The sequence below is a fragment of the Leopardus geoffroyi genome, chromosome E1 (genome assembly GCF_018350155.1).
Source record: "Leopardus geoffroyi isolate Oge1 chromosome E1, O.geoffroyi_Oge1_pat1.0, whole genome shotgun sequence".
NCBI lineage: Eukaryota > Metazoa > Chordata > Mammalia > Carnivora > Felidae > Leopardus > Leopardus geoffroyi.
Window position 1 is genome coordinate 23,689,737 of NC_059330.1, and position 22,062 is coordinate 23,711,798.

Sequence of the window (22,062 nt, forward strand, 5' to 3'; positions counted from 1 at the left end):
GTTTCTACTCTGTAACATCATGACAACACGCATTCACACTCATACCCTCTGCATACCCTTATCTGAATTGTTAAAAGTCTCTGTAATCTAACTGCTAAAATTGTCTGGGATCCATTAATTTCTCAATCTGAATGTATGCTTTTTGTTCTGCTGCAAAGAGAAGGAAGAACTTGAGAAGTGTCTGAAAATTGTTCAGAATTTTTTGAAATCCTCCTGAGTAAGACTTCTCAAAAAAATGAGCCATTAGAATGGAGCACTAAAGGAGCACTTGGGTGGCTCTGTTGGGTAAGTGTCTGACTCTTCATTTCAGCTCAGGCCATGATCTCATGGTTTGTGATATCAAGCCCCGTACTGGGCTCTGCATTAACAGCAAGGAGCCTGCTTAGGATTCATTCTCTCTCTCTCTCTCTCTCTTTCTGCCCCAATACCCTGTTTGCACTCTCTCTCAAAATAAATAAACATTAAAAAAAATGAGAGCATTAAAAGAAGCATAACAATTTGATAACAACTTGAATTTAACTGTTCCTGTTTTCTTTAAAATAGTGTACCCATATTAGGGGTGCCTGGGTGGCTCAGTCGGTTAAGTGTCTGACTCTTGGTTTCGGCTCAGGTCATTATCTCACGGTTCATGGGTTTGAGCCCCACATCAGGCTTCATGCTGACAGTGTGGATCCTGCTTGGGATTCTCTCCCTTTCCTTCTTTCTGCCCCTCCCCTACTTGCTCTGTTTCTCAAAAAAAACAAAACAAAACAAAAAAAACCCCACAAAACAAACAAAAAAACAGTGTACCCATATTACTCAATGACCATCATAACATCAAGAAAAGGTAAGGAGGGGTGCCTGGGTGGCTCAGTCGGTTAAGCGGCCGACTTCGGCTCAGGTCATGATCTCACGGTCCGTGAGTTCGAGCCCCGCGTCGGGCTCTGTGCTGACCGCTCAGAGCCTGGAGCCCGTTTCAGATTCTGTGTCTCCCTCTCTCTCTGACCCTCCCCCATTCATGCTCTGTCTCTCTCTCTGTCTCAAAAATAAATAAACATTAAAAAAAATTAAAAAAAAAAAAAAAAAAAAGAAAAGGTAAGGAAGGTGGAGGCAAAAAAGCAAAAAAAGGACAAGTATTATTACCTCCATTTGACAGATGGAAAAATTAAGGATCAAGGAATATCAGTGTCTTCCTCAAGGTGACAAGATGAGCCACGAGTAGAATGTTCTTATGGGCTATATGTGGTATTCAATACTGCATACCTGAAAGAAGGCAGGATGGTTTTCTGTACTTACTTTTTTCGCCTTTGTCTCTCCTTTAACCTGGAATGATAGATATCTACTACAGCCATCTTCAGAGCTATAAACAAACAGACATACACATAGATATAAAGCCAAGACAAAAATAAGTCTTTTACCCAAACTGTCCTAAACTTTGAACGTCATATTGCTTACTATTCCACACACACTGGTCTAGGCAATTTGTCTCTTGGAAACAAAAATGTCCTAGGATACTGAATTTCTTTATCAGTAAATTACAGTGAAGTTCTTTTTTTCCTGTGTACACATCTTATATGGCATATCCTACAGATAACAACTTGTACTTTTTACTGAATACCTCTTTTGGCCATGCCTTGTCAGGTATATTACTAGCTTTAATATAATAGGAGTCTGAACTTTGGTGACACACAGGCTAGACATTGCATCTATTAGAATAGCCATAAAAATGAATACTGACTGGAGTTATGACCTCACAGGTACAAGTTCAGTAGACAATGTCAAAACAAGACTGATGTAAATATCGTATAGGAGAGACATTTTCCCAGAGTTAGCAGTTTTGAGTTGGGGAGCAACAACTATTTACGGGATGGTTTTGCATTCAGTACTAAAAAGTTCCACTAAATAGCCTAACAACCCCAAAGCTATGGCCTGTTTTGCCACCCATGTTCCAATCCTTTTCTGGCTTTAGTCTCATGTTAAGGACATGGGGAATTAGGAGAAAACAGACAGCAAAAGGTTTCCTCAATATAATAGTTCTGGTTCTCTTTCTTTCCCCAGCCAATTTTTGCATCTTCAGAGTTCTTCAGGGTTCTATTCTCATCTTTCTTTTCACCCCTTACCTTATTCCTATAAACTCAGCCACTCCTATGGTTCTGGGTACCATCAAAAATATAATCTCACACTCAGATATTTATTTTAAGCTCCAGACCCTATCTGGATATCTCTACTCACATGTCTTCAGTTACAAACTTATACTCTACCTCTTCCCCAAACTCTGCTGTCCAAGACAGAAATCAATGGGACTCTCCCTCCTGTCTCTCCATATCTAGTCAGTGAGTCTTATCTATTTTGAATGCTTCAGTCTCTCAAATTTCTCTCTTCCTATTTGTCCCTAATCCTATTCTTTAGCTTAGCCATCTTGTGTCCCCTAGATCACTTCATGTACTCTTTTAATAACTCCATTCCTGCCTTATTCTAATTCAACCCTTCATATGGTACCAGGGTAATGTTTTTAAGCATAATCCGCAGGTGTATTTCCCTTGTTGATAATTTTTCAGTGGCTTCCCATCTACTCACTGGGGTTCAAACCCTCGCATATTATATAAAACTTCTTACTGTCTTGAATCTGCCTATTTTCCCAGTCTCATGTCCTACCATTCCCTTATATGCCCTATATACCATGCACGCAAAACAATCTGCCCTAGATCACACAGCTGCTAAGTGCAGAGCAGGTATCCAAACCCAGACAGTCTGGTTCTAAGGCCTCGAGTAGGAAAGACACTGAAACCGCCCAACATGTTTACTTTCTCTGTGTTAGTCCGAAATTCTAAATCTGGCTTATCTAACAATGAAATATGTGTTAAAAAAACACTCAGAAGTAAAAAGTCCCACAAGTTTACAATCTGAAGACCCTCTAAAGTTTTTAAAAAAAAAAATTTTTTTTTTTCAACGTTTATTTATTTTTGAGACAGAGAGAGACAGAGCATGAATGGGGGAGGGGCAGAGAGAGAGGGAGACACAGAATCGGAAACAGGCTCCAGGCTCTGAGCCATCAGCCCAGAGCCTGACGCGGGGCTCGAACTCACGGACCGCGAGATCGTGACCTGGCTGAAGTCGGACGCTTAACCGACTGCGCCACCCAGGCGCCCCGAGACCCTCTAAAGTTAAGAAATAAAGACCAACCATTAACAGCTCTAGAAGAAAATATGAAGACTACTTAACTTAGCACTATGCTATATTAAACAATTTTCTTATCAATAATCTACGATTCTGAAGGAAACTTAAAATTTAATGATTTTAATAGATTCTGGAACTATCTTAAGTTGTTAACTTGTTATCTCCTTAGAATTTGTGTAAGTTGAGAGTTTGGTGGGTTTTACTTTAATTACTGAATGTATTCACAGAAGAAAGAGGTTCTAGAGCAAACATAATGACCTGACATGTGTCCTTTGAAAAATAAAATATGCTATTCAAAGGTCAGGTAGTATAATTCTTAACACACCAAGTCTCACAGCAAAGGATTTAGAAGATATGACAATCACATCTTCCAGGATAGTGAGCTTCATTCCAAAATAGAGCCTAGGGCCTCTGTAATACTGATAAACAAAAAAGGTAATAGAATATCATTGCTCATCAGAAGGATGTGTGATACAAATTCAAGTTTAGCCTATGGATTTGTGATACAAATTCAAGTTTACCCTATGGGGGCAATGAATCAACACAGATTTACATGTTATTCTAGAGTAACTTTTAAACCTTATTTTCAAATATGTTCCTATTTGGAACAGACAAGTTAGATCTACTGTAGTTGAACCTCTTCTCCCATTCTATCCCCAGCTACCTTTCCCAGTAGTAGTCCCTGAGGTACCTCCATGAACAGTCTGAAACCCACACTTCTGCTTCCTTGAAACTAGATTTTCAGGCAGGAAAAAAAATGGAACCAATCAAGTAAAAGAGTACACAATGGCTCATTAGAATCATCAATTTCTTTCACCAGTAAAAGCAATAAAAGTTGAACAATGTACAATTCTAATGCACTGTCAATATGGTATCCCTGGATAAGATAATAGAAATAAATTCTGGATACTCCATCCTGACTCATTACTGTGTATCCCACTGCTACCTGCCCTCAAGATAGTCTCAGATTAGAAGGAATACCAAAATCTAACAAAATCTAATCTATGAGCAAATGTACTATATATGTAGGTAACTTCAATCACTGGGAAATGACCAGGAATATTTTATATAGGCCATTCTGCCTTGAGTCTGAGATAAAAATAACATAAGTTCTAGCTGGGTGATGTGAAGAGGTGAGTGGATGCATCATTTTTTAAAGTTTATGTATAAAGAAAAAAGTATTAACTACTATGGATTTTTTGTTCATTTCTAGTAAGTTCAAAAATTAAACAACTCTCCTTTATTTTTCCTTACAACTGCCCACAATTAAAAAAAATCAATAATATCAGAATCAAGATTTAAGGCAATGGTTTTCAATTTTTTTTTAGGTAGGGGCACCTGGGCGGTTCAGTTGGTCGAGCATCTGACTCTTGATTTCGGCTCAAGTCATGATCTCACGGTTCCTGAGTTCGAGCCCCACATTGGGCTCTGTGCTGACAGCATGGAGCCTGCTTGGGATTCTCTCTCTCCCTCTCTTTGCCCCTCCTGTGCTCTCTCTAAAAATAAATAAATAAACTTAAAAAAAAAAAGTTTTTTTTTTTTTTAGGCAAGACTCTCTCTATAAGTGAATTCTTGATTTATAGGGCTGTTCCATATAAAAGCCCAAGTACCATGAAATACCCCATATACTGCCATTGCTTTCTAACACACTGCTGTAGAATGATAGGCTCCAGACTGCTATGCTGGTGGAGATGCACTTTACATGCCTGTGTGGTGGAATAGGCAGGTAGGATCAGGGAGAAGGTATGTCTCTAACCAAACACAGGTTTTATATCGGACTCTCTTTTTCAGATGAGAAATGGAATTACGTAGTCAACAGTTCAAGACAGAAAGAGAAACCAAAAACAACAACACAAAAAACTAAGTAAACAGCTAACACACCCTGAGTATTTATCACGTTCCAAGCTCTTTGTATATCTTATCTCATTTATCTAATAACAAGATGACTTCAATAGGAAAAACATGACTTGAAGGTCCAGTGAAATTGTTGGTAATTCTGAAAACACATTTCTGTAATTTTTCTAAGATGTTAACATCTTATCACATTGTTTCCTGAGACTTGGGTGGGAATGACTTAATTAAAACAGGAAAAAGGGGTGCCTGGGTGGCTCAGTCGGTTAAGTATCCAACTCTTAATCTCAGCTCAGGTCTTGATTCAGGGTCATGAGTTCAAGCCCCACTTTGGTGGAGCCTACTTAAAAAAAAACAAAACCCCAAAAAACAGGAAAAAAACAAAGAGACTATGTTACCAAAAAAAATCTATAAGTACTGATGATTGGTTTCACTGCTGGATCATTTCAGCAGTTTGAACTGTGCAACTGGTTCTGGAGAACAAAGGGAAGGAAAGGCACACACAGAAACAAATGGAGAACTGGAATTCTCCCAGAGGAAAATGCATATTTGAAGCTGTCTCTTTTCTTTATAAAGCACACCGATAGCAGCAACTGATTAGAAAATCTCAACTACATGAATAACCCAGGGAGGACCACAGCACAGCAGGCAGACAGAAATGAGAAGGCAGACAATGAAAGAATGAGAATCACTTGGTTCACATTCTACCTAAAGTGACTGCAAGTTCCAGCAAAGCGGGCAAAGAACCAGAGATCATTAAAAACAAACAAACCCAAACCACCCCTAACCTATTCACTCCTGAAATCTCAGCTTTGGGATAAGAATTGTCTCCCTGTGATTACAATGGGGACTGATAACAAAGTTTCCAAACGGCTAGCCTTAAAATATTTCAAGAAGTGGGCAGAAGTCAGAGGCAGTTCCTTCCCACTGCAGTGTATTTCTAACATTGTTCAAAATAGCTGGCAACATGTCTCTGTTTTCCTGACAGAAGGCACTTACTGCTTGCTTGGCAAGAAAACCAACTCAGAGGCCTTAACTGCAACAAAGCCAATCAAAATCCTGTGCACAAACCTGTGACTCAGGTATTCCCCAGAAGCAAAGCTTTTTAAGTCATCTTTCCCAAAAGCTTGTGGTCAAGATGTACACAATTAATTCTAGGAGGGAAGGAAGACTATGTGACCTAATGGTTAAAGTCAGGAACTAGGAAACCTAGGCAAGTTACTTAAAGTCCTTTGTGCACTTTCCTGAATGTAAAATGAGAAAATACCCACCCCTACTTCTGAGCAATGTGGTGAAGCTATAACAAATGTGACATCTCACAAACACAAACACACAAAAATCCAGCAACAAAAATGCAAGGTTGTAAAGACAATAAGTATAGAACAGTATTAAGAACATAGGCTCTGGAGATGGCTCTGCCACTAGCAGGCTAAATGACCTTAGGCAAGTTACTTGATATTTCCATTCTTTAATTTCCTCATCTATAAAATGGAGATGATGATGATGATGATACTTAACTCACAGAGTTTTGCTAGGATCAAATGAGGTCACATGTGTGAAAGGCTTAGCATGGCAAACAGTAAGGGCTATATGTAATAGCTATCATTAGTAGTAGCATTTATGTCTAAAATATCACAAAACTTTACATGCTTTACATGCCTTTAAAGGAAAGGGCACTGCCAGTAGGTAGGTAAGTAATATGTAGTGACAAGGCTGGACCTCTGATCTACAAACCATTAAGGGATCTAAAGGCTGATGATATGAGCCAAAGAAGTTAAAGGCGGGGGGGGGGGGGGGATGCAGGGGAGTATCCATGCTTAGTCAAGAAATTTTGCTGAAATTAGCTTTCCAAAAAGAGGGAGTGTAAACTGTCCTAATGGGCAACCCTATGAAGTGGTGAAAACACCAACCCAACACATAGCAAGGAGCTCATAACGCCTGTTGCTTGCCTAGGTTATGGGACAGCAATTAGAAGATGCTGCACTCAGGATTTTAGAGCCTGTGAAACCCTGGGAAAGGGGAATCCATAAACCTAGAAGATATTTTCCCAAATGAAAGCAGACTAGGGGGAGATGGCCCCCCAGAAAAAAGGTACAATACTGTGTCATCTGCACTGAGATCCCAAACATACCATGATACAGTAGAGTGCCAAGTTATGTCTTCTGCATCTCTCTTTCTGAACCAATAATTTCTGCTTATTTCAGTAAAATATATGATGGTGTCATTTAGGGATCCCAGAACTTCCTTATTTTCTTCCTTAGACACTGCTTCACCTGCAGTATCCTCTCCAGGCCCAGCCTTCTGGTATGGCTGGAATGCAATTAACCTCCATTGTGTCCCAGGCTTCTATAATGGACCATTCAAACCCATCATATTAGACAAATTCCATGAATCATAGCAAAAGTCTTTGGGTGATGAAAAGGGCTTGGTGGCATCAGCTCTGGCATAGAATACAAAACCCAGCCAGTCTGTTTCCTTGCAGTAGTTATGTAAGTGAGGGAACATAAAAGGAATGTTATTAACGCTCAGTAATATTGAAAATATAATGGTGTAATGGAATCGTAATAATACCAATCTCAATTATGTACCATCTTTCATTGGAGACATTCACACTCTGACTAATCAGTGTTACCCCTTCTTTACAGGCAGTGGACACAAAGAAACAGCAAGCAAGATTGCAAGGACTTGCCCAAGATCACAGTGACTCAGAAGCAAGCCTGAGGTAGAATCACTGCACAAAATACGTGCCCCTCTCTCTGTTCTAAGTATGCTTAAAAAGCTCCTTCTTGTTCCTTCTTGAGTGTTTGTCGGCTCCAGTCCCTCCCCTTCATGGAGTGTTCTGGGAGAAAGCATTCAGCTCAGGGACCATACATATGTCACACTGGACAGAGGGTCACGCTGCCAGAGGAGAGAATATAAGAACTCTAGAGCCATAAGCAAAGCATTCTTTTGTGGTACCAGCATGTCATCCCTCAGATCTCAAGCACTGCCAAACTTCTTTCAAATGTTAACATCTTTTAAAAAGCACCCATCTAGGGGCGCCTGTGTGACTCAGTCAGTCAAGCATCCAACTCTTGATCTTGGCTCAGGTCATGATCTCATGGTTGGTGAGTTTGAGCCCTGTGTCAGGCTCTGTGCTGACAGCACTGAGCCTGCTGGGGATTCTCTTTCTCTTTCTCTCTCTCTCTCTCTCCTCCTCCTCCTCCTCCCCTGCTTGTGCTTTCTCTCTTTCTTAAAATATGTAAATAAACTTAAGAAAAAAAAAAAAAAAGCACCCATCTCAACATCTTATAGTTCCCTACTAGGCAGAGGGAAAAAGGAGGCAGGGATTATTATTTACATTGTGTTACAGCTGCTTTATATGTAACAATCAGTAACTGATGTTTCGATTCTAATTCAAATTAACTAGAATCAAATGACTTACAAGGCTGTAGAAATTGTAGGAAGAACACAAATCAAATATGTTATAGGTCTGAAATGCTAACTGAAATAAGAATTGCTAATCAATAGCTTCTTTCTGATTTTTTCCTGTTGCCTCCACTAATTACAGAAAGGACCACAAAAGCACCAGAAGAAACTGCAAATCTTGCTTCTACAAAGAATGAAGAGTGAAATTAAATACCAACCATTACTACCATTTTCTTGATAATGTTGAAGCTAAAGAATTTGAAGACCTTGGAGAAGTGACTTGGCAAATCTTTGACATAGCTGAGCCATTACTGGCATAAAAAATTCTGACTTTCAAAAGCAGGTATTTTTGAATAGTATCTCAAAGGCTGATGTTTATGTAGCTTTTTTGTTTTTTGTTTTTGCATTAAGAATAAGAAAGATACAAGCCAGGAAACAATACAATTAATGAAAACTGGTATGTATTAGAAATACTGAACGGCAATTTGCACATTGTGTTCAAAGAGACACCAGATGAAGTGAGAAAGACCATCACACGAGTTACTAGGCTTGAAAAGAAGGCTGACATGGAAGACTGAACAAATACTGTGTTATCATCTAGTGAACGCTCAAGTGGTTTGCTTTCAACCTTTCCTCTTTTAGTTCCATCCATATCACTTCAACTTTCCTTAAAGTTGTGTGGGAGAAAAGGGGACGAATGAAATTTTGAGAAGAGAACAGCTTAAGAAATATGTAGACAGCAAATCCTGAAGATAAAATTTTTATGAAGACTCTGGTCCCAGCTCTGGTGTAACAAATAACTAAATAGTTCTTCTATGGAGAGAAGAATCAAGTTCCCTTTCTAGTGACAGAGTCCCAGTTAATGCATCATGAAAACCTGATTTACAAGTCAACAAGGATTCTACTTGCCTTTACTGCCTGGGATACAGATTTAAGGGAAACAATGGGGGCACCTGCATGGCTCAGTTGGTTAAGCATCCAACTTTGGCTCAGGTCATGATCTCCCAGTTCAGGAGTTTGAGCCCCGTGTTGGGCTCTGTGCTGACAGCTTGGAGCCTGGAGCTTGCTTCAGATTCTGTGTCTCCCTCTCTCTCTGCCCTTCCCCTGCTTATGTTCTTTCTCTCTCTCTCTCTCAAAAATTAATAAACATTAAAAAAATCTTAAAAAAAAAAAGAGAGAGAAACAACGAAGATGCTGTTTGGGAAATACAGAATCCAAGGAAGCATTATTCACCTACTGTACCACATAATTCTGGAACAAAATGAAAGAAGATTGGGGATTATTTTAAATATATAGTTCAATGTACATGGAAAGAGGAAAAAAAAGAGATTCAATGAAAGTCTAACCATCACTTTTAAGAGCCCTGTTGGCATTATGTACTAACATTTTAACAAAAGAATTGACATAAATCCTTAGACTGACTAATCTTAGATAAGAATTCAGAAGTGCTAAAAATTCAACAGTTCTGAGAAACAAGAAATTCCCAATCTTGGTCTAAAAAACCTCAAGGAAATTCCATTCTTTTTCTCTGCTATGGGAAATTTGGGGTAACAAATTTACAGCGAGCATCTAGCACCATCAGTTGCTACTGAAGTCCCAAGGTGTTCACACTGATTCCTTTCCTTCTAAGGGGGCAGTGAGAGCCATTCAACCTCAGTATAGGTTCGCCTCAGTCAAAAGATCACACAGTCCAAGACTGGGAACCAGCAATCATTACATGATACTCTCATCATTATCACAAATGATCTTTTTTATTGAGGTCAAAAAACAACAACAGAATAAATTTAGCAACTTAACCACCAGGTTTTGACTCCCATAAGGGCAGGGAACATGTTTTATTCATCCTTATATTCCTAGCACCAACACAACACAGTGTCACCATGTACTTTACAATCAATAAAAATATTTGCTAAAATAAAATGTTACCATGTAAAATGTCCGAGTCATCTTCAACAAAATCGATGTCTCTCAAGTCCCATTCTGCATAATTGTCAAACTCCTGTTTGGGGAAAAAAAATTCCCACCCCAAACCCATCAGCACTGAGTAATGGCTTCACAGTAGCCATGCTTTAGAAGCAAACAGAAAATAAACACTTGTTAAAAAGCACTGAATGGAGGGGCGCCTGGGTGGCTCAGTTGGTTGAGCATCCAACTCTTGATTTCGGCTCAGATCATGATCCCGGGGTTGTGGGATCAAGACCTGCATTGGGCTCTGTGCTGAGCATGGACCCTGCTTGGGATTCTCTCTCTCTCCCTCTACCCCTCTCCCTGCTCATGCTCTCTTTCTAAAATAAAAAATATATATTAAAAAAAAAAAAAAAAGACTGAATGGAATATGAGGTTAGGATACTACTATAAGAAATAGGAAGTCATGGGAAAAATCTTGAGACTTTCAGGCAGTAGAGACAGCAAAAATATGAGAAAGTTATGAATCCAAGAATAAAGCCAAACCTAGTATACTAAAAATTAAAAGTAGTCTGTTCATAAAATCTAAACTCTGAATGTGTCATCAAGTATTTAGATAAGAAAATTATCTGCATTAATTCACTTAACTTTTTACTACCTTCTGAAGGCTCTATTTATTTGATAATATTACTTACATAGTTTAATGGGTAGATGTTCATATTCTACTCAATGAGTACAATTTGTAGGAGCAGTATTTATGGGGTAGCTCTACAGTAACAGCTGCCATAAACAAAATGCTAACCTGGGTAGGGCTAGCAAAATTATTTGTAGTTTGCTAAACTTTCAAATTATCTCCAGCAGCACTGTAACTGTGGCTCAGATGATAAATCAAGAGACTTGTAATTACTTTCACATGGCTTTTAACTCCATGGGTGAACAAGTAACATACAGTTTTTATCTATATTCATCATTCTTTATACACTTGTGAATACAAAACAGAGGTCAGCCCACTGTAGCCTCTGGACCAAATTCAACCCACTGCCTGTTTTTGTAAATAAAACTATATTGGAGTATAGGCATGTTTGTTTGTTTGTTTACATATTATTTATGCCACTTGTACACAATAATGGCAAAGTTTAGTTACAAGAGAGACTTTGTGGTCTACAGAAAATATTTACTATCTGGTCCTTAAAAGAAAAAGTGTACCAACCCTTGATCCTGCACAACTTTGAAATCCCCTAAGGGTGGAATGAGAACCAGGAACCCAATACCTATTAAGGAAGGGAGAGCCAACACCCTGCAACCTAAGAAATAGGTTTTTGGTCTGAAGAACTTTTACATTTTACATGTGAACATGTTTACAAATGAGAAAAGGTACTCAAATGGAAGAAAATGTGGCTGCCTAAGGCCCTACAAATTACAGTGCTTCAAAAATCTCTTTTTCAGTGGTATGGAACCTGTAGGGAAGAGATATACGCCTCATGCAAAACAAAAACAAGTTTCTCCTACCTCGATGAAATCTGCTCGAGCTGGCATGTACCCTGCCATGTCCCGAGAAAGCAAGGAGTCAAAGGTAGGTCGGGGAGGGTCATCTGTAGCTGGAAGAATTTAGGTTTTCTTAGTTACTTAATAAAGTATTGGCATGAAAATGTGACACAGAAATAGTCTTCATTTACACTCTGAAATATTTTTGTTTGGAGAAAAACAGTGTCTGAGAGAATAAATAAAATTCAAAAGATTTTTATAAATGGAAAAGTGAGAAAGATAAAGTATAATGGAAACAGACTGATTCCTTAAAAAGGAAACTAAGACTTAGGGAATTCTCTAAATAAAATGGGGAAATTCCCTCTGATTTGCACTTGCTTAACGTAAGAGAAAACCAAGGATCTTTTCTTTTATATTATAGAACAAAAGTTATTTATCCTGTCTGCTTCAGCTCCCTTACCCTTCAAGAACAATTTCAATTTACAAATCTCACCCAACTGAGAAGCAAAAAAACCCCACAGGATTTGGAATTTAGTTGGAGTTGGGTCCCAGTTCTATCTGCTAGTCCCATGAGGCACAAATTTAACCTTTCTGAATCTCAGTTTCCTCATGTATAAAACAAAAGCACTTGCTCTGCTATCTCACTGGATTCCTATGAGGAACAAATGATCTAATGGATTTGAGAACAAAATGCTAACACCCAAAGTGTTTTCCAAATAGGTATCATCAGGCTTTGAGTCAGTCAGCTATGAAACCATTTCTAGAGTATGAGGAAAGGGGTGGGGGGTCATGGTGGTGGTGAAGAAACATTCAGATCTTATTACTTGTGCTCTGGGAGCCATTTAGGAAGGATGTCCATTTATAATTCAACACAGGTTTAGTTATGTTTTGTTAGAAGACCCATGAGTCCCTTAGCCACATGAGATTTTTTTTTTTTTTTTTTAATTAGCTATTACTACCACAACTAAATGAAGTAAATAACACATTGCTTCTTGGACTTAACACTGGGATGATTAATAACGAGTTCAATACTGGACTCTCCTAAGTAACTAATATCTATAATCATAAACCCTCCAAAGCTTGGAAGATTGGTTCATTTTGGACATCTCATCTCCAAGAAGCATTAATGTTGACTGACATATTCACAACCCTCAGAGTGGGTGGGACACCACTGTAGATCTGGGCACCATGATTTCCAGTATCGAATTCCAATCCCTCCTTAGCCCATTATAGCCTTGACTCTTAGTAACTGCCATGCCAACTCCTCCCATCTCCCATAAGCTCTTTACTTGCCCCAACCACTATTTATCTGCTACTGCAACAGGGCCCAAGGTGAGCTAAGTATCTCTTACCGATACCGGGAGGCACTTACACAGAAATGGAATGGCTGTATCAGCAGTTTTTGCCTCCTCTGCTTGCTTCAGGTTCAGGAGGGTAGATGCAAACAGAGGGTTATTGATGAAATGCTTCATATAGTGTTTTTCACACTCTTCCTTGGTCTTGGTGCACATCTGATTGGCTACATCCTGCCTACAGGATTGTGAGAAAAAGAGAGGTTTGTTCTTTCCAAATTTTAACTCCCATCTACATAACGTCTGGAATTTGATACCTCCAAACCAACATCATGGAGATATCAGCAGAACAACGAAAGAAATATAAGCCCAATTTTGGTGTAAACTGACATGCTAAATCTTGCTATTCCAAGATACAGAAACAATATCCGAAAAACCCTTTCCTTTCTACCAAAAAAAAGGAAGATCACTAGAAAATCTGTAGATTTCCATGTGAGCTAAGCCTCAGGAAAAGAATTGCTATCATAAGCCACTTTAGAACATTCATAATGTACATAAGTACAGTTTTATATTTGCATAATGTTTTATATTTTACAAAACACTTCACATCAACAAACATTTCTTTACTAGCGTGCCTATGATAGGCCAAGCACTAAGCTAGAAACACTCACAACATAAGTTAATCCTTGCGTTATCCATGTAGTGTTGAGTACTTCCTATCATCTCACTTTCACAGAGAAAAAATTAGGCCCAAAGAGATTAAAAAACTTGCTCAAGAAAATTAAACACATAAATGCACAAAACCAGAATCTATGCACAAAACCAGAATGCTGACTCCTACGCTCAGATGATGGAGAGGTAGAGGTAAAAGCTCTCCAGTTCTCTCTCAACCCCTTTCTTCTCCAGCACTTAATTTGTCCTTTTCCTATGCTCTGCTTTGTGTACTCCAATCATCTGTATGTATATTTTGATTTTCCTCCTGGACTATAAGCTTCTTGAGGACAGGATACATGTCATAATTTTTAGCTCTACCACCTTCACCACCAGGCTTCGTGTCTTACCCACAGTTGATAGAGAAACAATAGAAATTATTCATGAGAAATTATCTTAACTCCCTAAGCTTCAGATTATTTGTGAACAAAATGAAGTTTTGTTTGGAAGTTAGTTGGAGTTGGGTCCCAGTTCTATCTGTTAGTCCCATGAGGCACAAATTTAACCTTTCTGAATCTCAGTTTCTTTATGTATAAAACAAATGTTTTCTACTTCACAAAATGTTAGTGTTATCTACTTCACAAAATGAAATCATCAGTGTGAAAATATTCCCAAAAGGTAAAATGCAAGTGGTAATATTATTAGGTCGCACTGCCTCCTAGGGCAACACCAATTAGGGGCTTTTATGAATATGACAGTTATGAATATGACACTGTTGATGGTTACCTGGGCTACTCAGTTCTACTAGGCTTGGACTGACGTAGGTATTTGCAAGCTAAAAACAGGGAATGTGAATAAGAAGTCTCCCAAACTCAAGTCTCAAGTAAACTATGGCCATCTACCTAAAGTCTGACTCACTTAAATGATAAGGATATCTAGAGTCAAGAAAAATTCATAAAATTAGAAAGGAGAACTAATGTGTCTCAACTTCCGTACTATTCAGAGAGAAATAACCAACCTTCCCCCTGTTGATATAAACCAAAGTGGCCTTTTAGAACTGCCTAGTTATGGACAACTAAACACACCATGTCCCTTTGAGGCATTTCAGAGTGGAAGAGAACTTATCTCTAAGTCATGAATCAATAGGAAAGTAACATACGGCTCCCAAACTCCTCTTTCTAAGACTCCTCCCTTTACCCTTCAACAGCACCTTCTTCTTGGAGCCCACTAGGGCAGGACAATCCTTAATACCAAGCTCTTACCAATTTCCAAAGCCACAGTCCATCACAGCTTCTAAAAGGGCCATTTCTTCTTGAGCAGTCCAGCTGGGGTCAAGAACAGGAAAATCTGAGGTCTAAGGAGGAAAAAATTTTGCCTAAGAACAGATATAGAAAGGGAACACAGCAAACTGAAATGTAATGCTAATTCATACTCAAATGACTGTCATTCTCATGGTTTTGAGAGGTTCTTAAAGTACATTCTTCTTCTTTTTTTTATATGTTTATTTATTTTGAGAGAGAGAGAGAGAGAGACCACGAGCAGGGGAGGGATAGAGAGGAGAGAGAGAATCCCAAGCAGGCCCTAAGAGCTGTCAGTGCAGAGCCTGACGCAGGGCTTGAACTCATGAATTGGGGCTCGAACTCACAAGTTGTGAGATCATGACCTGGGTGGAAATCAAGAGTTAGCTGCTTAATCTACTGAGCAGGTGTCCCCTGAAGTACAATCTTATGAGTTGTCCATCTCCCTCACCTCTATTTCCACCATTTGCTAAAAAGTTTCCAAGAAATATTATCACTCATAAATGCCATGTAACTCATGTAGAGATATATATTTTTTAAACTTAGCACAAAGGTAGAGATAAATATTATACTATGCTCCCACTCAGCTACGAAAGAGGGCAACACAAATATGTACGTATTTATATTTTTCTTATAATGGAAGAATAAACCTTACATTAAAAAAATGGTTACCTATGGCAAAGGGAGGGAGAAAACAAGGTGAAAAGGACAAGGATAGAAGCTGAACTTCTCTGAATATTCCTTATTTTGAGATCTGACTGAAATATATACATTGGATGCTAATTACTAAATTTAAAATCCTAAGAATCAGCGGCACCTGGGTGGCTCAGTCGGTAAGCGTCCGACTCAGCTCAGGTCACAATCTCGCGGTTTGTGAGTTCAAGCCCCACGTTGGGATCTGCGCTGACAGCTCGGAGCCTGGAGCCTGAATCAGATTCTGTGTCTCCCTCTCTCTCTGCTCCTCCCCCACTCACACTCTGTCTCTCTCTCAAAAATAAATAAACATTAAAAATAAATAAAATAAAATCCTAAGAATCAAAAGCAAAATGTAACAAAGAAACCTATGAATTAATTTCAAGGCATAATCAAAGAAAGAAACTATCCCAAATAACTTTAAAACAGTGATTTCATTATACATCTCTAGTAGAATACACCTTAAAAGTAAAAAGAACTGCCAAAAAAAAATCTTGCAGCACCTGGGTGGCTTAGTCGGCTGACTATTTCGGCTCAGGTCATGATCTCACGGTATAAGATTCAGCCCCGTGTTGGGCTGGGTGCTGGGAGGGAAATGGCTTAAGATTTTCTCTCTCTCTCTCTCTCTCTCTCTCTCTGCCCCTCCCCCACTCACATGAGCACTCCCACACACTTTCTCTCTCTCTCTCAAAAAAAAAAACAACAAAAAAAAAACTGTTTGCAATAGCATTGGTCTAGTTTTTCTGAGATTATTGTACGCGGATGTGTTATGGGATAAAGCAAAGCAAGTAAGTAATTGTGCTGTGGGTTAAAAGGATGTAAGATCTATGAGATTATGTAAAAACCTTATAATCTTATATTTGAATTGAAAGTTTTAGTATCAACTTACGATATATTTTGTCTCAAAAGAATAACTTCCTAACACTGTTCAATGAAAAAATCCAGAAACAATGACCAACCCAGTAGCAACGAACACCTCTAATGCGCAGTATGCAGCCACTAAATACTATTCCCCACGAAAGGAAACAGGATTCTTTAAAGAAAGACCTGATTCTAAGTTAGAAAATGTACCAGATGAGACCAGAATATTTTGTCATAATGAACAGCAAAGACACTCAAAGACTACAAGAGTCATGTCAAAAAGATTTGCAGGCCAACTTATAGATGCTCCCATTAACCATTTTGAGCATTAATAAGGATAATAACTGCAAAGGAATGAAACACATCAACTCTTCTAAATATCTAGAAGATGCCAGGGAATCAACTCATACTTTCAAACCTAGAACACAAAGGGAAATAATGTTCTTTATCCTGCCTTTCTTGTACAAATTTTACCTCAGGGTAACCACATAATGATGAGGTGTTTCTTTTTACAGAATTGTTTTATCTCATAAATTAAGAGTGCTAGGATTAAAAAGATAACTATTTTGCAATCCCTAATGAACAGATCTACACAATGATCATAAATAAACCTGATGTAGCCGCTATATGTAACTACCAATTTATAGGAAACACAGAACACAGAAAAATATGTTAATTAGCAAAATCCAAACTGCACTAATATCTGTAAGACAAAGAACTCATATTTTTAAAAAAATCAAATAAACCAAAAGAAACAAAAGAGTGAGGGTAGGGGAGAGGGAGAGGGAGCACCCACAGAATAGAAAACAGGTAAGAGGGGCGCCTGGGTGGCTCAGTGGGATAAGTGGCTGACTTCAGTTCAGGTCATGTTCTCTCAGTTCGTGAGTTTGAGCCTTGCATTGGGTTCTGTGGTGACAGCTCAGAGCCTGGAGCCTGCTTCGGATTCTGTGTCTCCCTCTCTGCCTCTCCCCCACTTGTGCTCTCTTTCTCTCAAAAGTGAATAAACACTAAAAAAGAAAAAGAACATGTAAGAAACAACCAATTGGAATGTATGGACCTCATTTGTAATCCAATAAAAACACACTGCAAAAGTTAAAAACATGTATGATGCCACTACACACTCACGAAACCCACTAAAAAAGCTAAAAGTTGGCAAGCATGTCGGTCGAACAATCAGAATTCTCATTCACTGCTAGCAGAGGTATAAAACACTACAACTACTCAAGAAACTTTCTGACAGTTTCTTAAAAAGTTAAAAATGTACAATCATTTATTCTATGACCCAGAAATTCCAGTCTTAAGCATTTATCCAAGAAAGACAAAAATATATGTCCACAGAAAGCCTTATACAAGAATGTTCATCATCTGCAACTACATGGATGGAACTGGAGGGTATTATGCTAAGTGAAATTAGTCAGAGAAAGACAAAAATCATATGACTTCACTCATATGAGGACTTTAAGAGACAAAACAGGGGCGCCTGAGTGGCTCAGTCGGTTGAGCGTCCGACTTCGGCTCAGGTCGCGATCTCACTGTCAGTGAGTTCGAGCCCCGCGTCGGGCTCTGGGCTGATGGCTCAGAGCCTGGAGCCTGCTTCCATTCTGTGTCTCCCCCTCTCTCTGCCCCTCCCCCGTTCATGCTCTGTCTCTCTCTGTCTCAAAAATAAATAAAAAACGTTAAAAAAAAATTTTAAGAGACAAAACAGATGAACATAAGGGAAGGGAAACAAAAATAATATAAAAATAGGGAGGGGGACAACACATAAGAGACTGTTAAATATGGAGAACAAACAGAGGGTTACTGGAGGGGGTGTGGGAGGGGGGATGGGCTAAATGGGTAAGGGACATTAAGGAATCTACTCCTGAAATCATTTGTTACACTATATGCTAACTAATTTGGATGTAAATTTAAAAGAATTAAAAAAAAAAAAAAAAAAGAATGTCAATAACAGCTTTATTCATAAAAGCCCCAAACTAGGCAAAGCCCAGGTAACCATCAACAGTGTCATATTCATAACTGTCATATTCATGGAATATTATTCAGTAATAAAAAGGAATGAACTACTATACACAATATGAACAAATCTCAAAAATATGCTGAAGGAAACCAGAAACAAGAGTACATACAATATGAATCCACTTATATGCAGTTCTAGAATATGCATAACTGATCTATGGTGATAAAAACCAGAACAGTAATTATTTCAGGGGCAGAGAAGGGAACAGAGATATTTTTAAAAAGCTTTTATGACATGACTGGGAAACATGAAAAGTGATTGAATTACTTTTAAATTTTAGAGAGATCTAGTAAAACATTTATAGATGAACTGGTATGAAATCTGAGGGATCTGCTTCAAAATAATCTGGAAAAGTGAGAGTTTAGATGGAACAACATAGGCTATGAGTTGACAGTTTAAGAGGTAGTTAACAATCACATCCTGGTGCAGTCCCTTCTCACTTAATATGGGCTGGACCTGTGACTTGCTCAAGGCCTGGCCACTTCCATTTTTGTGGTCTTGGGAGCCCTGAACCACCATGTAAGAAACCTAGCTTCCTTGCTGGAAAGACCAGGTGTATAGGCCACATGGGGAGGAAGAAGCCCCAAGGCTACCTGATGAAGTAACAGTTAAGATGTCCCAGATGACTCCTAACCAAGCCATTCGGAGGTGCCAGCAGTGGTGTGAAAAAAGCCCCGTGGACTTCCAGCCTCAAACACATCATGTGGAACTGAAAGCCACCCTCACTGTGCCCAATCTGAATTCCTGACTCTTAGTTATTTTACACCACAAAGTTTTGAAATAACTATTCGGTAGCAACAGATAACTGAAACATATTCTATTTTAGTATACACATAAAATTTTCTACAAGTTTTTTTAAAAAGGTGACACAAGAGATCTTCAGATTTCATAGGCATTCAGAAATTGTTGTACCTTTTGCTGATGACCAAAAAAAAATTTCTGTGATTTGTGAAATTACACTGCTATAAGCAATACGTTTTTATCTGAGCACATACTATGAATATGCCCAGCACATGAGGTACCAGAAGATCCAAAAGAGAAGCCTAAATCATACATTCAGAGTCTATGTCTATATTCATAATAATCAATCTGGCAAGTATCATAATAAATACATATGACAATTCATGGTTGAAGAGCCTATGTTATTTCTAAAACAGTATTTAGAATATTAATTAGCCCTCACGAGCTTTACTGTGAGAAAAGACTTTCTATACCAAATAAATAAATAGGCATAAGATAGTTTTCTTAAAGTTGAATCAGTGTTATTCAAATCCTGAACCCAATCTCAGCCTTACTAACCAGAATCTCTAAGAGCAGGGTCTAGGAATCTATAATTTGAAGAAGCTCCCAGGTGATTCTTAGGCACCAAAGTTTAAGATCACTGGTATAAAGGGTGTGGCAGAAGGAGGTGCCTTGACTTATTCAAGGTTCTAAGAATTATAAGACAAAAATAGGCATAGAACTCAGAAATCTTGATTAATGCACCACCTACCACAGCATGAGTAACTTCCAAAAATACAGCACTGTGAGATGACAAAAGTACTAAAAAACCATTTAAAGTTTTCTGTGGTTTCAAATGAAAAAAAAAGGAAAAAATCAGGTTTTTAGTGGCTTCATGTGTAGAAAGCCAAAATTTGGTCATCAATCCTACAGAAGGAAAGATTCTTCTTTTCCTTATCTGGGAATAGATAAGACTGCAGGAAAAAAGGGAGTATTAGGAACCTCCAAAAACTCCCCAAAGGACAGAATTCTGAAATGTGTTTGTATGGGTGTTGAATATGTGAGAAAAGGATGATGTAATCAGAAGAATTAATTGGACTTAGAGTGAAATTTAGTGCCTTCAGCATTATGCAGAAGGCAAGGTGCCCAGAACAGCTAGAGAGAGCTCATGGTCACTTTTCCTACAGTGGATAACCATCAATCTACCGTGCCTACACTAAATTATCTTTTAAGGAATTGTTTTCACAATTCAAATGAATAAATCTGTTTCGGTTCCAGGCATTTTTGTGTGAATATGAGAAAAATAAACCACCTTTCTAAAGATCTGATATGTTAGTGAAACGAACTCAAAGTCATAGATAGCTTGACCATATTTTCCCAACCCTTCATTTATTTTGCAATGACAAAAGAGGAAAAAAATTTTCATATGAGAAGATGTTTCACATCATATCTTATCAGAGAAATGTCACATCAATTAAAAGAGATGCCACTATATGCCTATTAGAATGGCCAAAATGCGTAACAATGACTGGTATGAAATGCAGGCAAAGACGTGGAGCAACAGGAACTCTCATTGTTGCTGGTGGGGATGCAAAATGATACGGACACTTCGGAAGACAAGTTTGGCGGTTTTCTTACAAAACTAAACATACTCATACACGTGATCCAGCAATTGCACTCCTTTGTATTTACTCAAAGGAGTTGAAAACTTATGTACACACAAAAACTTGTACATGAATGTTCATAACAGCTTTATTCACAATTGCCAAAACTTGGAAGCAACCAAGATGTCCTTCAGTAGGTGGATGGATAACCTGTGGTATGTCCAGACAATGCAGTATTATTTTTAAATTTTTTTTAACGTTTATTTATTTTTGAGGGAGACAGAATGCGAGTGGGTTAGGGCAGAGAGAGGGAGACACAGAATCGGAAGCAGGCTCCAGGCTCTGAGCTGTCAGCACAGAGCCCGACGACGCAGGGCTCGAGAACTCACGAGCTGTGAGATCATGACCTGAGCCAAAGTCAGATGCTCAACCGACTGAGCCACCCAGGAGTCCCTGACAATGCAGTATTATTTAGTGCTAAAAACAAAAACAAATAAACAATCAAGCCTGAAAAGACATGGAGGAAACTCAAACAAGTATTATCAAGTGAAAGAAGTCAATTTGAAAGACTATATACCATAGGATTCCGATTTTAAGACATTCTGGGAAAAGCAACTGAAAAACCATAGAAACTGTAAAAAGATCAGTGGTTGCCAGAGGTGGGGGGTCAGGGGGATGGATGAACAGGCAGGGCACAGAGGATTTTTAAGGCCATGAAACTACTCTGTAAGACATTATAACGGTGCATATGTGACATTATATATTACATTACAGAATGTACAACACCAAGTTGTAATATATACATCACAGAATGTACAACACCAAGAGTGAACTCTGATGTAAACAGGCACTCTGGATAATAATGCAGTGTCAATGTAGGTTCATCAGTTATAATAAATGTACTACTCTGATGGGGGATGTTGTTAATGGGAGAGGCTATGCATGGGTGGGGGCAGAAGTATACGGGAAATCCCTATACTTTCTACTCAATTTTGCTGCAAACCTATAAATGCTCCATGAAGCAAAGTCTAATATAAAAAAAATTTATTCCAAATCTTACAATGAGTGGAGAAACTATTTAGAAGACTGAAAGTGTTAAGAGAGAGATAGCCGAAGTCTAG

General features: G+C 38.5%; 1 protein-coding gene across 5 annotated transcripts in view; it reads right to left on the reverse strand.

Annotated features, from left to right (window-relative positions):
• The window catches only part of TADA2A (transcriptional adaptor 2A), a 53,087-nt gene that overhangs the window by 15,004 nt on the left and 16,021 nt on the right, over positions 1–22,062 (reverse strand). For 4 of the 5 annotated variants that reach the window (XM_045490623.1, XM_045490620.1, XM_045490619.1 and 1 more), the window contains exons 5-9: positions 15,011–15,102; positions 13,178–13,335; positions 11,830–11,918; positions 10,342–10,414; positions 1,276–1,339 (exon numbers count right to left, since the gene is read on the reverse strand). In XM_045490623.1, coding sequence (XP_045346579.1) covers positions 1,276–1,339; positions 10,342–10,414; positions 11,830–11,918; positions 13,178–13,335; positions 15,011–15,102 — 476 coding nt within the window. The remainder of the gene's footprint in view (positions 1–1,275; positions 1,340–10,341; positions 10,415–11,829; positions 11,919–13,177; positions 13,336–15,010; positions 15,103–22,062) is intronic. The other variant, XM_045490622.1, reaches the window with a different exon arrangement.